The sequence below is a fragment of the Symphalangus syndactylus genome, chromosome 19 (genome assembly GCF_028878055.3).
Source record: "Symphalangus syndactylus isolate Jambi chromosome 19, NHGRI_mSymSyn1-v2.1_pri, whole genome shotgun sequence".
Classification (NCBI taxonomy): domain Eukaryota; kingdom Metazoa; phylum Chordata; class Mammalia; order Primates; family Hylobatidae; genus Symphalangus; species Symphalangus syndactylus.
In genome coordinates, this window is record NC_072434.2 from 60243568 (window position 1) to 60260367 (window position 16800).

Here is a 16800-nt window from a genome sequence, read left to right on the forward strand (position 1 = left end):
TTTGACCTTTCAAAAATAGCTGGTGATATTCATCATTCTCTTCTTTTTAACTTGCTCTTTCTGTGACTTTCCTAACAACTCACTTCCCTTTATCCTTTTATAACCAGTCTCTTTGAGGGCCCTCTTTGCCATCTCTACACTGTAAGTGTTGGTGTTTTTTGGAATGTTGTCCTAGGCTCTCTTTTCTTCTGAGTTTATACATTCCTGCTGGGTGTTTTATCTCCCCCATAATTTGTAGATCTAGTTCAGGTTGCTCTTGGGTTTCAGACTTACACATGCCATATTCTGTGGCTCTCTCCTTTGGTTATTCCTCTGGGCATATCAAAATCAACCTACTCCAAATTTGTTATCTTTCTTACCTTCCTTGATCCTACCCTGGTTTCCCCAAGACCTGGTCATTTTCATTGTGTCTGTCTCAGAGAAATGTTGCCAGGACATCCATTACTCATACTGGAACCTGGAATTCTTGCCTCTTTATAAACATCTTCCTCTTTATAGCCAGAATAAACATGTAGCAGGATCCATCTAAAAGTCTTGCGTTGGTCATTCAGCCTACATGATAGAGACCAAACTATTGAGCATGGATATCATTCTTCATTATGTAGCTTCAGCTTTCTTTTCTTCCTTCATCTGCTGCCACTCTCACACACTCTCTTTTCTAACCATCTGAAATTCTTTCAGTTTCTCAAAGATGCTGGATCACCTTTGATTTTTCCTCCAAGACCTTATATGTATTGTTCATCAGCCTTATCATGAACCCTACTTATTTCTGCTACCTGGGAAACTTTTTTTTATGGGGTTGCTCTTTCTCCGTCTCTCTCTCTTTTTTTTTTTTAATTATACTTTAAGTTCTGGGATACATGTGCAGAACATGCAGGTTTGTTACATAGGTATACATGTGCCATGGTGGTTTGCTGCAGCCATCAACCAGTCATCTACATTAGGTATTTCTCCTAATGCTATCCCTCCCCTAGCCCTTAGACCCCAGCCCCGAACAGGCCCCGGTGTGTGATGTTCCCCTCCCTGTGACTGTATGTTCTCACTGTTCAACTCCCACTTATGAGTGAGAACATGTGGTATTTGGTTTTCTGTTCCTGTGTTAGTTTACTGAGAATGATGGTTTCTAGCTTCATCCATATCCCTGCAAAGGACAAGAACTCATCCTTTTTTATGGCTGCATAGTATTCTATGGTGTATATGTGCCACATTTTCTTAATCCAGTTTATCATTGATTGGCATTTGGATTGGTTCCAAGTCTTTGCTATTGTGAATAGTGCTGCAATAAACATACATGTGCATGTGTCTTTATTGTAGAATGATTTATAATCCTCTGGGCATATACCAATTAACAGAATTGCTTGGTCAAATGGTATTTCTGGTTCTAGATCCTTAAGGAATCGCCACATTGTCTTCCACAATGGTTGAACTAATTTGCAGTCCCAACAACGGTGTAACAGCATTCCTATTTCTCCACAGCCTCTCCAGCATCTGTTGTTTCCTGACTTTTTAATGATCGCCATTCTAACTGACATGACGTGGTATCTCATTGTGGTTTTGATTTGCATTTCTCTAATGAACAGTGATGATGAGCTTTCTTTTATATGTTTGCTGCATACATAAATGTCTTCTTTTGAGAAGTGTCTGTTCATATCCTTTGCCCACTTTTTGATGGGGTTGTTTTTTTCTTGTAAATTTGCTTAAGTTCCCTGTAGATTCTGGATATTAGACCTTTGTCAGATGGATAGATTGCAAAAATTTTCTCCCATTCTGTATGTTGCCTGTTCACTCTGATGGTAGTTTCTTTTGCTGTGCAGAAGCTCTTTAGTTTAATTAAATCCCATTTGTCAATTTTGACTTTTGTTGTCATTGCTTTTGGTGTTTTAGTCATGAAATCTTTTCCCATGACTATGTCCTGAATGGTATTGCCTAGGTTTTCTTCTAGGGTTTTTATGGTTTTTGGTCTTACATTTAAGTCTTTAATCTATCTTGAGTTATTTTTTGTATAAGGTGTAAAGAAGGGGTCCAGTTTCAGTTTTCTGCATATGGCTAGCCAGTTTTCCCAACACTGTTTATTAAATAGGGAATCTTTTCCCCATTGTTTGTTTTTGTCAGGTTTGTCAAAGATCAGATGGTTGTAGATGTGTGGCATTATTTCTGAGGCCTCTGTTCTGTTCCGTTGGTCTATATATATGTATATCTGTTTTGGTACCAGTACCATGCTGTTTTGGTTACTGTAGCCTTGTAGTGTAGTTTGAAGTCAGGTAGCATGATACCTCCAGCTTTGTTTTTTTTGATTAGGATTGTCTTGGCTATACAGGCTCCTTTTTGGTTTCATATGAAATTTAAAGTAATTTTTTCTAATTCTCTGAAGAAAGTCAATGGTAGCTTGATGGGGATAGCATTGAATCTATAAATTACTTGGGCAGTATGGCCATTTTCACAATATTGATTCTTCCTATCCATGAGCATGGAATGTTTTTCCATTTGTTTGTGTCCTCTTTTATTTCCTTGAGCAGTGGTTTGTAGTTCTCCTTGAAGAGGTCTTTCACATCCATTGTAAGTTGTATTCCTAGATATTTTAGTCTCTGTGTAGCAACTGTGAATGGGAGTTCACTCACGATTTGGCTCTCTGTTTGTCTATTATTGGTGTATAGGAATGTTTGTGATTTTTGCACATTGATTTTATATCCTGAGACTTTGCTGAAGTTGCTTATCAACTTAAGGAGATTTTGGGCTGAGACGATGGAGTTTTCTAAATATACAATCACGTGATCTGCAAACAGAGACAATTTGACTTCCTCTTTTCCTTTTTGAATACTCTTTATTTCTTTCTCTTGCCTGATTGCCCTGGCCAGAACTTCCAACACTGTGTTGAATAGGAGTGGTGAGAGAGGGCATCCTTGTTTTGTGCTGGTTTTCAAAGGGTGTGATTCCAGCTTTTGCCCATTCAGTGTGATATTGGCTGTGGGTTTGTCATAAATAGCTCTTATTATTTTGAGATACGTTACATCAGTACCCTGTTTATTAAGAATTTTTAGCATGAAGTGGAGTTGAATTTTATTGAAGGCCTTTTCTGCATCTATTGAAATAATCATGTAGTTTTTGTCATTGTTTCTGTTTATGTGATGCATTATGTTTATTGATTTGCATATATTGAACCAGTCTTGCATCCCAGGGATGAAGCCGACTTGATCGTGGTGGATAAGAGTTTTGATGTGCTGCTGGATTCAATTTGTCAGTATTTTATTGAGGATTATTGCATCGATGTTCATCAGGGATATTGGCCTGAATTTTTTTTGTCATTGTTGTGTCTCTGACAGGTTTTGTATCAGGATGATGCTGGCCTCATAAAATGAGTTAGGGAGGAGTCCCTCTTTTTCTATTGTTTGGAATAGTTTCAGAAGGAATGATACCAGCTCCTGTTTGTACCTCTGGTAGAATTTGGCTGTGAATCTGTCTGGTCCTGGGCTTTTTTCGGTTGGTAGGCTATTAATTACTGCCTCAATTTCAGAACTTGTTATTGGTCTATTCAGGGATTTGATTTTTTCCTGGTTTAATCTTGGGACGGTGTCTGTGTCCAGGAATTTATGTGTTTCTTCTAGATCTTCTAGTGTATTTGTGTAGAGGTATTTATAGTATTCTCTGATGGTAGTTTGTATTTCTGTGGGATCAGTGGTGATATCCCCTTTATCATTTTTATTGTGTCTATTTGATTCTTCTCTCTCTCTTTTTTATTAGTCTAGCTAGCAGTCTATTTTGTTAATCTTTTCAAACAACCACCTCCTAGATTCATTGATTTTTTGAAGAGTTTCTCGTGTCTCTATCTCCCTCAGTTCTGCTCTGATCTTAGTTATTTCTTGTCTTCTGCTAGCTTTTGAATTTGTGTGCTTTTGCTTCTCTAGTTGTTTTAATTGTGATGTTAGGGTGTCGATTTTAGATCTTTCCCACTTTCTCCTGTGGGCATTTAGTGCTATAAATTTCCCTCTATACACTGCTTTAGCTGTGTCCCAGAGATTCTGGTACATTGTGTCTTTGTTCTCATTGGTTTCAAAGAACTTATTTATTTCTGCCTTAATTTCATTATTTACACTACCTGAGTAACTTCTACTCAGATTCAGATCACAGCTTCAGGGTCACTTATCGTGTGCAGCATGTCTCATTCTCTTACATCCTGTGCATCAGGAACATTCTGTACTTTCTGTGGCACACAGTTATCACACGTTTGTATCAGTCTCTTGCAGGTGTCCTCACTGGATTTTCAACTTGAGAGATCAGGTCTGTCTACTTCATAGCTGCAGCCCTAGTGCTTAGCAGAGTGCCTGGCAAATAGTAGATGCTTAATAAAAAATTTTGAATGTATGAATGAGTAATTGTAATCCATGCAAAAGCAGATATTAAAGAACCTTACTCTTATTATGCATGTACATTTGCCCACTGATTCATAACAACTTTGTATTATAAGGAATCCCAGAAGACCATCAGTCCAAAGTAATAAACACTGCAAGTCATTATCTGGCTTCTGTCTGACTCTTACAGTCATTTACTCTATTTTGGCTGCAGTTACTTTAGCATGAGTTCGCTTTCCATATCTTGCACCAGCTGCTTTTGTTCTTTGCCTTGAAGCATCAGAATAGGTCTGTTTCCTTTTCCATGTTTTAATCATTCACATAGTTGGAATCAGCTAGCCTGCATCTTTCTACTCTCAGCTTTCTTTTCTTCAGCACAAACATCTCCAATTCCTTCAACTTTTACATGTGAAAAGTTGCCTTAGCATACAGCATGCTATTTTGCCATTGTCCCTTATAAAAAATGGCATCTGTAGTTTGACAAAACATTCAGAACATAGTGGAAGAACAATGTGTAATCATGACTGCATTAACCTGGCTATTAAATAGTTTGCATACTGATGAGGCTAAATACATTGATCCTCTAACCTTTGCTTCTACAAATATATATATAGATATATTTTTTAATGCTTTTAATTTTTATTTTATTATTATTATTTATTATTATTATACTTTAAGTTTTAGGGTACATGTGCACAATGTGCAGGTTTGTTACATATGTATACATGTGCTATGTTGGTGTGCTGCACCCATTAACTCCTCATTTAGCATTAGGTATATCTCCTAATGCTATCCCTCTCCCCTCTCCCCAACCCCACAACAGTCCCTGGTGTGTGATGTTCCCCTTCCTGTGTCCATGTGTTCTCATTGTTCAATTCCCACCTGTGAGTGAGAACAGGCGGTGTTTGGTTTTTTGTCCTTGCAATAGTTTGCTGAGAATGATGGTTTCCAGCTTCATCCATGTCCCTACAAAGGACATGAACTCATCCTCTTTTATGGCTGCCTAGTATTCCATGGTGTATATGTGCCACATTTTCTTAATCCAGTCTGTCATTGTTGGACATTTGGGTTGGTTCCAAGTCTTTGCTATTGTGAATAGTGCCACAATAAACATACGTGTGCATGTGTCTTTATAGCAGCATGATTTATAATCCTTTGGGCATATACCCAGTAATGGGATGGCTGGGTCAAACGGTATGTCTAGTTCTAGATCCCTGAGGAATCGCCACACTGACTTCCACAATGGTTGAACTAGTTTACAATCCCACCAACAGTGTAAAAGTGTTCCTATTTCTCCACATCCTCTCCAGCACCTGTTGTTTCCTGACTTTTGAATGATGGCCATTCTAACTGGTGTGAGATGATATCTCATTGTGGTTTTGATTTGCATTTCTCTGATGGCCAGTGATGATGAGCATTGTTTCATGTTTTTTTGGCTGCATAAATGTCTTCTTTTGAGAAGTGTCTGTTCATATCCTTTGCCCACTTGTTGATGAGGTTGTCTGTTTTTTTCTTGTAAATTTGTTGGAGTTCATTGTAGATTCTGGATATTAGCCCTTTGTCAGATGAGTAGGTTGCAAAAATTTTCTCCTGTTCTGTTGCCTGTTCACTCTGACAGTAGTTTCTTTTGCTGTGCAGAAGCTCCTTAGTTTAATTAGATCCCATTTGTCAATTTTGGCTTTTGTTGCCATTGCTTTTGGTGTTTTAGACATGAAGTCCTTGCCCATGCCTATGTCCTGAATGGTATTGCCTAGGTTTTCTTCTAGGGTTTTTATGGTTTTAGGTCTAACATGTAAGTCTTTAATCCATCTTGAATTAATTTTTGTATAAGGTGTAAGGAAGGGATCCAGTTTCAGCTTTCTGCATATGGCTAGCCTGTTTTCCCAGCACCATTTATTAAATAGGGAATCCTTTCTCCATTGCTTGTTTTCGTCAGGTTTGTCAAAGATCAGAGAGTTGTAGATATGTAGCATTATTTCTGAGGGCTCTGTTCTGTTCCATTGGTCTATATCTCTGTTTTGGTACCAGTACTATGCTGTTCTGGTTTGCCAAGTCAATCCTAAGCCAAAAGAACAAAGCTGGAGGCATCACGCTACCTGACTTCAAACTATATACTACAAGGCTGCTTCTACAAATATTATTAATAGAGATTATAAGAACTATTATCATACCTAACATACATTGAGCACATGTAGTATAGTAGAGTAAGCACTTTTCACATAGTACTTTATTTGGTACTTAAAACTCAATTAAGTATGTAGTAACAATATGCCCTTTTAGCAGATGAGGAAATAATTTGCCCAAGGTCACATAACTAAGGAATGATGGTTCCGGGAATGGCTATAATATACTGCTAAACTGTTACTAGGTTTTGTCTTGACTGATATCTTTCAATCAGTTAATTTTAGTACTTAAAACTAAATGAAGTATGTAATAACGATATGCCCTGTTAACAGATGAGGAAATAATTTGCCCAAGGTCACATAACTAAGGAATGGTGGTTCCAGGAATGGCTATAATACACTGCTAAACTCTTGCTAGGTTTTGTCTTGACTGATATTTTTCAATCAGTTACTTTTGGGCTGTAACGTAAAATGGTTTTAAACAAAATGATGTGTGATGACCTTATTGTAAACCTGTGGAATTTTTGTTAGATAATCAATATCTAACATCTTAAAAGACTTCGGTAAATTCAGAGATTGAATTCCTTGTTTATGTAAACATGCAGTTACCTCACATCACCAAAAAGTTGCATTGAGATGAAAGAGACATAGGAAAATAATTATTAAAAATTTCCATAATGTGCTCGAGGGCAGGGAAAGTATTGTGACCGACACAACAGGAGTGGATTTGGGGATGTTATGAGTCATATAGATGCAGAGGGACCATGAACACTTTTTGAGTTGAGGAGCCCATATCCCCCATAGAAGCAAAACAGAGGATTCAAAAAATGAAAATTTCCAAGAGAACTTCATAAAGTCACCAAAATTAAAAGCAGAAGTGGGTCCAAGGGCAGTCAGCCTATAAATTAGTTCAAGTTCTGTGGAACCGCTAATCCTCACTTTTTGGTAGTTGCCTCCAGTCTTTGCCTGCAGAATCAAGCTGTGTTTTCCAAACAGAGCTGTGTTACAGATATTCCCAGAGCAGGCAGCAGGCCTGAGAAACAGTAAGGCAGCTGTACATTGGTGGCTGCTTTGAGAATTGGGAGAACCCGTCCCCAGAAATCCTGTACAATGCACTCCTACATGGAAGTCCAGACTCCAGTCTCCCCTCTTTCACCAGCACTACTTCAGCCAGAGCTCCTTGAACCAGAATCTTCCATATACCACCAGAAAAATCATGATTCTCACTGAGGCTAGAAAATAAATTTCTACTAAAATACTAACCAATCTAGTATTGTATTTTGCTTATAAGTATGAGGATATGACCAGGAGTTCTCAACTACTCATAGAAATTGTCCTAAGTAAAGAAAGTGTAGGATTTCTCTCAAGGAATTGAATTACTACATGGTTGAACACTGAAAAAGAAATTAACATAATTATTATTTTCATGGCATGAGAACAGGCTAATGGAAAAAATAGTCACCGTTCTTGAACATTAGATACATTAAAAACAAATCCCTCAGTAGATGAGTTGACTAGCAATGAACACAGAATTGACTAACTGTTTGAGTAGGAGGAAGAGAAAGATGGAAATATTGTAGGGAAAAACATATGGGTTAAAGTGACTAAACATTAGCTCACCCTCACTCCATGTTCTTTTTGTATCAAACAAATAGAACATTCATATTCTTTTCAAATAACAATGAAATAAATATAAAAATTGACTATAATAAATCCACAAGGAAAATCTCAGTGGATTCCAACAAGTAAAAATCACACAGCCCATAATCTTTGACTACAATAGTCATTAAACTGGAAAGTAACAACAACAAAAAAAATCCCAAAATATCTGCTCACATTTTTGAGTAAGAGATAACTAAAATTGAAGTTCCAAATTAATTTAATATGAAGGACAGTAAGAGGTTTGCTGATCAAAAGAGGTACTCTGTGTACTTCTAGAAGTATATTTTTTAACCCAAGCATATATCTGTAGACAGTGCTTCTGCTATTAAAAGTAAATGAAGTTGAGCTACTTGAATGGTAACAAGTAGATATCCTTGCACGAAACTGGAAAGGCTTCAAGATCTTTAAAACTTTAAAGAAGTTTAATAATTTTAAGTTTTTAGATATTGCTTTTTGGTAAATATTGAATAAAAATATTTTAAAGTTGCTACTAAACTTTAATCTTTAAATAACTTAAGCATATCTGAATGCTCTCGAATAAAAGCAATATAGTCTTCTCAGTGTGTTCTGAACGATAACGAAAGTTTTATAGTCAACAAGATTATCAGCAATAGAGAGACAGAGTAAGTTTAATGTGCCAAAAGCAGTTGCAACCAAAGCCAACGTTTATGGGGTATAATTAAGCCAAAGAGCTTCTTCACAGCAAAAGAAACTATCATCAGAGTGAACAGGCAACCTACAGAATGGAAGAAAATTTTTGCAGTCTACCCATCTGAGAAGTCTAATATCCAGAATCTACAAGGAACTTAAACACATTTACAAGAAAAAAAAGCATCAAAAACTGGGCAAAAGATATGAACAGACACTTCTCAAAAGAAGACATGTATGCAGCCAAAAAACACATGAAAAAAAGCTCAACATCACTGATCATTAGAGAAATACAAATCAAAAGCACAATGAGATACCAACTCATGCTAGTCAGAATGGTGATGATTAAAAAGTAAAGAAACAATAGAGGCTGTGGAGAAATAGGAACACTTTCATACTGTTGGTGGAAATGTAAATTAGTTCAACCATTGTGGAAGACAGTGTGGTGATTCCTCAAGGATGTAGAACCAGAAATACCGTTTGACCAGCAGTCCCATTACTGGGTATATACTCAAAGGATTATAAATCACTCTACTATAAAGACACTTGCACACATATGTTTATTGCAGCACTATTTACAACATCAAAGTCATGGAACCAACCTAAATCCCCATCAATGATAGACTGGATAAGGAAAATGTGGTACATATACACCATGGAATACTATGCAGCCATAAAAAGGAATGAGATCATGTCCTTTGCAGGGACATGGATGAAGCTGGAAGCCATCTTCCACAGCAAACTAACACAGGAACATAAAACCAAACACCACATGTTCTCGCTCATAAGTGGGAGTTGAACAGTGAGAACACATGGACACAGGGAGGGGAACAACACATACCGGGACCAGTAGGGGTGGTGGGAAGGGGAGGGAGAGCATTAGGACAAATAGGTAATGTATGCAGGGCTTAAAACCTAGATGATGGGTTGAGAGGAGCAGCAAACCATCACGGCACACGTATACCTAGGTAACAAACCTACACATTCTGCAATTGTATCCCAGAACTTAAAGTAAAAAAAGAAAGAAAAAAGAAATAAGTTTGATGAAAATATTATTTTGAAAAAATAATAATGATAATGAAAATATTATTGCATGTGTTGTCACCTCAGTTTTCATCATCTCACAGTTTAATTGGAATATTAACTATACTTTGTATATTTTTGAAATATTTGCTCATAAGAATAACATATTAGAACATATCAAAATAATATGTAATACAAATGGATTCTTAACTAGTCAAAATCAATTATTGATATCTTGCAATTTTTTGGAGTTTCTGAATCAATCTTGAGTTCATATGTTTTAAACAACTATTATTCATTTATAAACAATGTAATTTTTTTAAAGGATTTGGAAACATCTCACCACGCACAGAAGGCGGCAAAATATTCTGTATCATCTATGCCTTACTGGGAATTCCCCTCTTTGGTTTTCTCTTGGCTGGAGTTGGAGATCAACTAGGCACCATATTTGGAAAAGGAATTGCCAAAGTGGAAGATACATTTATTGTGAGTATGATAGATATTTAACTACATATATTTATTATTTGATTTTTTAAAAAATTATATCTTTCTGTCACCTCAGATACAATTAGACATTCAATTACTAGGGCTTCCATAACAATTTCTACGCATCTCTATTGGCATGTAACTCACTGTATTTTAATTATGTTTATACTTAATCTGAATGAATAAATTAATGCATGAGAAAAACGTAAAAGTATAAACAGAAAAAAGTAGAAATTCAAATGTCTTAGATTCAAATTTCTTTTACTTCTTTTCTTTTTCTTTCTTTTTTTCCTTTTTTTTTTTGAGACAGAGTCTCGCTCTGTCACCCAGGCTGCAGTGCAATGGTGCAATCTTGGCTCACTGCAACCTCCACCTCCCAGGTTCAAGCAATTCTCATGCCTCAGCCTCCTGAGTAGCTGGAATTATAGGCACCCGCCACCATGCCTGGCTAATTTTGTATTTTTTAGTAGAGATGGAGTTTCACCATGTTGGCCAGGGTGGTCGTGAACTCCCGACCTCAAATGATCTGCCTGTCTTGGGCTCCAAAGTGCTGGGATTACAGGCTTGAGCCACCGTGCCCAGCCAGATTTAAATTTCATATGTAGTGTCTCCTAGCTATATTCTCTTAAACTAGTTATTATCCCATCAAACCTACATTTTCTTATTTGTATAGCTTGAATAATGGTACTACGGAGGCATCACTCTGAGGGTAGGTGGCATTATAAATTGAACTTTAACATAAGTAGTAAATGACTGACTGTACTTTATTATTTTAAAATTTGTTTTGATACCCTTATAAAGCCCGTTTGGGAAAGATGTAGTCTAAATAGCAAACATAATAAAGGAGATCATATAACTTAATTCAGTAATGCCATTGATAGGAATGTATCTACACAACGTAATTTAGTAGAACCAAAGGTGTAGTATACATGGAGATCTTCAAGTTGTATTATAGTCAACAAAAAATGAGAATACTTTTGTTAGAATTGTAAGTGAAAAATAACAATACTATGATTATAAGCTTGAGTTATTGGAAGAAAATTATGGAAAAAGTAACTGTTCCTGTTAAAGGGTGGGATTATAAAGGATTTGTTACTTCTAGCAACACTGTTGCAAATAAATTTTGTTCATTGTTTAGTAATGTTTTATACTTTCACACAAAGTTCAACAAAATATTTACATTTAACTCTACTGATGAAATAAAATATTGAGTATTGTTTTCTCAATTTGGATTACAGTTCCAGTTTTAGCACTAGTCATGTTTCAGATTTAAGATCAAAGTTAGATCTCAAGCATTTTGTTCAACATTGTGTTGAAATAGAATAACACAGTTATTCCAAAATTGGAGTTTTATTCTTTTTTTGTATTATACTTTTATTTAAAAGAATTGTTTATATTAATCAAGAGGGCAGATTGACAGCATAAACATGGTAATGTTGAATTCTTCATTCATTCATTCAACAAATTTTTGAGTGCCTCCTAGATGCTGGGTAATATTTTTTATGTTGCATATACACCAGTGCATTAAAAAAAAAGTTCCATGCCCTTATGGTGATGACATTCCAGTGATCATGGTTCAGCGTTTGGTACCAAGCACTATTCTATAATCTTTATAAACATGAACTCATTTAACTCTCACATGTAAGATGAGGATGGTTGACTAGAGGAATGTCTATGTACCCTTTCCATTCTGTGATTTCATAGGTCTTTAAAAATTCTCAAGCTCTAACATTCAGTGATTTTCATATGGTGTAGTTTGTGACCTATATTTTTTACAGTAAATAGGACAGATCCAATCAGATTTAAAATATATGGTAACTAGCCTCAAAGAGAAAGCCGGATATAAACTGTTATATATATACCAACTTCATTTAATACTTTACACTATAGAGATTTTTTTTACTGGAGAAGGAGTTTTAAAAAATGGGTATTCTGATGACAGCTATGGCCTAGGGGTATTGAAGACTTATCCTTACCTGCTGATCTTATAGCTTTGTTAGTTATGCAATTTAGTACCATAGAACAGAGGATTCACCTGGTTCATTTTGGAATCAAACTGTGGAGATTAAGCTGTTAGTATTATGCTGTAATCAATTAGATTAATGATAGGAAAAAGTGATGGAAGTGACAGAAAAAAAACTTTATGAAATTAATGTTTATCAACAAACAATTGTAAATACTTAATTCTTGTTTCAGTGTCTCCATTTTCATATGGTTCTGGATTGTATTTGGCCTGAAATCAGTTGTATGTATGACTATAGAATAGAAATATTTCAAAAGTACTCTAGGTAAACAAATAATGATGCAAATCTAAAATTACATTCTCAGGGCAAATGTAATTTACCCTTTCAAAAGAATTTTACCTGTTGTAAAGCTATGTGAGGATAAAATAGCATCATTATTAGCATTGATTGATTTATTGATGATACCTAATTTTCATAAGTAAAGACAATTAAAAACTAAGCATAAAAGAAAATAAAATAACATGCTTACTTGCTAATTTGCTCATAATAGTGTATAGGTTAACTTTGTGGGTATGCAAGTAATTTCTCTCTCTCTCTCTTTGTCTCTCTCTCTCTCTCCCCATGTATATACATATATATATATACACACACCTTTCTGTCTCATCCCTAGAAGTGGAATGTTAGTCAGACCAAGATTCGCATCATCTCAACAATCATATTTATACTATTTGGCTGTGTACTCTTTGTGGCTCTGCCTGCGATCATATTCAAACACATAGAAGGCTGGAGTGCCCTGGACGCCATTTATTTTGTGGTTATCACTCTAACAACTATTGGATTTGGTGACTACGTTGCAGGTAAGCTTTTCCTGGCACCCATGTTACTCTTCTAACACGGGTTTATCAGATAGATTTTTCACTTAGGTTTGTAACAAAACACAATGGCTGTATGAGTTTTCTAGGGCTGCCATACCCAAGTACCATGAAGTGGGTGGCTTTAAACAATGCAAATTCATTTTCTCACGGAAGTTGGAAATCAAGGTACCAGCAGGGCCATGATCTCTCTCAGACTTGGTAGAATTTTTCTTAGCCTCTTCCTAATTTCTGGTAGAGGTCATCAGTCCTTGGCGATTCTTGGCTTGCAGCTTTATCACTCCCATCTCTATCTCCTTCAACACATGTTTTTCTTCTTGTGCCTCTCTGTCTCTGCAGCCAAATTCCCTTCTGCTTATAAGCATACCAGTCAAATTATATTATAGGCCCATCCTACCCAAGTATAACGTAACCACATCTTAACTAATTACATTTACAAGAGCCTTTTATTATTATTATTTATTTATTTATTTATTTAGTTTTGAGATAGAGTCTTGCTCTGTCACCCAGGCTGGAGTGCACTGGCACGATCTTGGCTCACTGCAACCTCTGTCTTCTGGGTTCGAGTGATTCTCCTGTCTCAGCCTCCTGAGTAGCTGGGATTACAGGCGTGTGCCACCAGGCCCAGCTAATTGATGTATTTTTAGGAGAGACGGGGTTTCACCATGTTGATCAGGCTGGTCTTGAACTCCTGAACTTAGGTGCCTCGGCCTCTGAAAGTGCTGGGATTACAGGCACAAGCCACTACACCTGGCCTAAGAATCTTATTACTATTATTTTTTTAAATATATATATTTTTATTATACTTTAAGTTCTAGGGTACATGTGCACAACGTGCAGGTTTGTTACATATGTATACATGTGCCATGTTGGTGTGCTGCACCCATTAACTCATCGTTTACATTAGATATATCTCCTAATGCTATCCCTCCCCCCTCCCCCACCCCACAACTGGCCCTGGTGTGTGATGTTGCCCTTCCTGTGTTTGTAACAAAACAAGTTTTCTCATTGTTCAATTCCTACCTATGAGTGAGAACAGGCAGTGTTTTGTTTTTTGTCCTTGCGATAGTTTGCTGAGAATGATGGTTTCCAGCTTCATCCATGTCCCTACAAAGGACATGAACTCATCCTCTTTTATGGCTGCCTAGTATTCCATGGTATATATGTGCCACATTTTCTTAATCCAGTCTATCATTGTTGGACATTTGGGTTGGTTCCAAGTCTTTGCTATTGTGAATAGTGCCACAATAAACATATGTGTGCATGTGTCTTTATAGCAGCATGATTTATAATCCTGTGGGCATATACCCAGTAATGGGATGGCTGGGTCAAACGGTATGTCTAGTTCTAGATCCCTGAGGAATCGCCACACTGACTTCCACAATGGTTGAACTAGTTTACAGTCCCACCAACAGTGTACAAGTGTTCCTATTTCTCCACATCCTCTCCAGCACCTGTTGTTTCCTGACTTTTGAATGATCGCCATTCTAACTGGCGTGAGATGGTATCTTGTTGTGGTTTTGATTTGCATTTCATGTGTCTTTTGGCTGCATAAATGTCTTCTTTTGAGAATTGTCTGTTCATATCCTTTGGCCACTTTTTGATGGGGTTGTTTGTTTTTTTTCTTGTAAATTTGCTGGAGTTCATTGTAGATTCTGGATATTAGCCCTTTGTCAGATGAGTAGATTGCAAAAATTTTCTCCCATTCTGTAGGTTGCCTGTTCACTCTGATGGTAGTTTCTTTTGCTATGCAGAAGCTCTTTAGTTTAATTAGATCGCATTTGTCAATTTTGGCTTTTGTTCCATTGCTTTTGGTGTTTTAGACATGAAGTCCTTACCCATGCCTATGTCCTCAATGGTATTGCCTAGGTTTTCTTCTAGGGTTTTTACGGTTTTAGGTCTAACATGTAAGTCTTTAATCCATCTTGAATTAATTTTTGTATAAGGTGTAAGGAAGGGATCCAGTTTCAGCTTTCTACATATGGCTAGCCAGTTTTCCCAGCACCATTTGTTAAATAGGGAATCCTTTTCCCATTTCTTGTTTTTGTCAGGTTTGTCAAAGATCAGATAGTTGTAGATGTGTGGTATTATTTCTGAGGACTCTGTTCTGTTCCATTGGTCTCCATCTCTGTTTTGGTACCAGTACCATGCTGTTTTGGTTACTGTAGCCTTGTAGCATAGTTTGAAGTCAGGTAGCATGATGCCTCCAGCTTTGTTCTTTTGGCTTAGGATTGACTTGGCAATGCGGGCTCTTTTTTGGTTCCATATGAACTTTAAAGTAGTTTTTTCCAATTCTGTGAAGAAAGTCATTGGTAGCTTCATGGGGATGGCACTGAATCTATAAATTACCTTGAGCAGTATGGCCATTTTCACGATATTGATTCTTTCTACCCATGAGCATGGAATGTTCTTCCATTTGTTTGTGTCCTCTTTTATTTCATTGAGCAGTGGTTTGTTGTTCTCCTTGAAGAGGTCCTTCACATCCCTTGTAAGTTGGATTCCTAGGTATTTTATTCTCTTTGAAGCAATTGTGAATGGGAGTTTACCATGATTTGGCTCTCTGTTTGTTATTGGTATATAAGAATGCTTGTGATTTTTGCACATTGATTTTGTATCCTGAGACTTTGCTGAAGGTGCTTATCAGCTTAAGGAGATTTTGGGCTGACAATGGGGTTTTCTAGATATATAATCATGTCATCTGCAAACAGGGACAATTTGACTTCCTCTTTTCCTAATTGAATACCCTTTATTTCTTTCTCCTGTCTGATTGCCCTGGCCAGAACTTCCAACACTATGTTGAATAGGAGTGGTGAGAGAGGGCATCCTTGTCTTGTGCCAGTTTTCAAAGGAAATGCTTTCAGTTTTTGCCCATTCAGTATGATATTGACTGTGGGTTTGTCATAAATAGCTGTTATTATTTCGAGATACGTCCCATCAATACCTAATTTATTGAGAGTTTTTAGCATGAAGGGCTGTTTAATTTTGTCAAAGGCCTTTTCTGCATCTACTGAGATAATCAAGTTACATTCTGAGGTACTGGAGATTAGGACTTCAACATATCTTGGAGGACACAATTCAACCCATAACAGTGGCAAAGACAAATAGTAACTCTGTGACGCTGGAGGTATACAGAAAGGTAGAGTTAAATATTTATTTTTATTTAATGAAGGGAATATAATCACTGGTTGTTCAGAATTTTACATTTCCATTCTAATTTTTGATACCAAATATCTGCCTCTGATTTTTTTTGTTTTGTTTAGCATATATTTTGATTTTTTTCTTAAATAATTTCAACTTTTATTTTAGATATGGTGGTACATGTACAGGTCTGTTACCTGGGTATATTGTGTGATGTTGAGGTTTGGGGTAAGATTGATCCCATCACCCAGGTACCGAGCTTAGTACCCAATAGTTAGTTTTTCAACCCTTGCCCCCTTCCCTCCCTTCCCACTCTAGTGGTCCCCAGTGTCTGTTGTTGCCATCTTTATGTCCATGAGTACACATTGTTTAGCTCCCACTTATAAGTGAGAACATAGGGGATTTGGTTTTCTGTTCTTGCATTAATTCACTTAGGATAATGGTCTCCAGCTGCATCCATGTTGCTGCAAAGGACATGGTTTTATTCTCCTTTATGACTACAAAGTATTCCATGGTATGTGTATACCACATTTTCTTT

General features: G+C 36.7%; 1 protein-coding gene across 3 annotated transcripts in view; it reads left to right on the forward strand.

The window, feature by feature from the left end:
• Positions 1-16800, forward strand: part of KCNK2 (potassium two pore domain channel subfamily K member 2) — a 154934-nt gene that overhangs the window by 78563 nt on the left and 59571 nt on the right. For all 3 annotated transcript variants that reach the window (XM_063613917.1, XM_055234598.2, XM_063613916.1), the window contains exons 4-5: positions 10128-10288; positions 12923-13109. In XM_063613917.1, coding sequence (XP_063469987.1) covers positions 10128-10288; positions 12923-13109 — 348 coding nt within the window. The remainder of the gene's footprint in view (positions 1-10127; positions 10289-12922; positions 13110-16800) is intronic.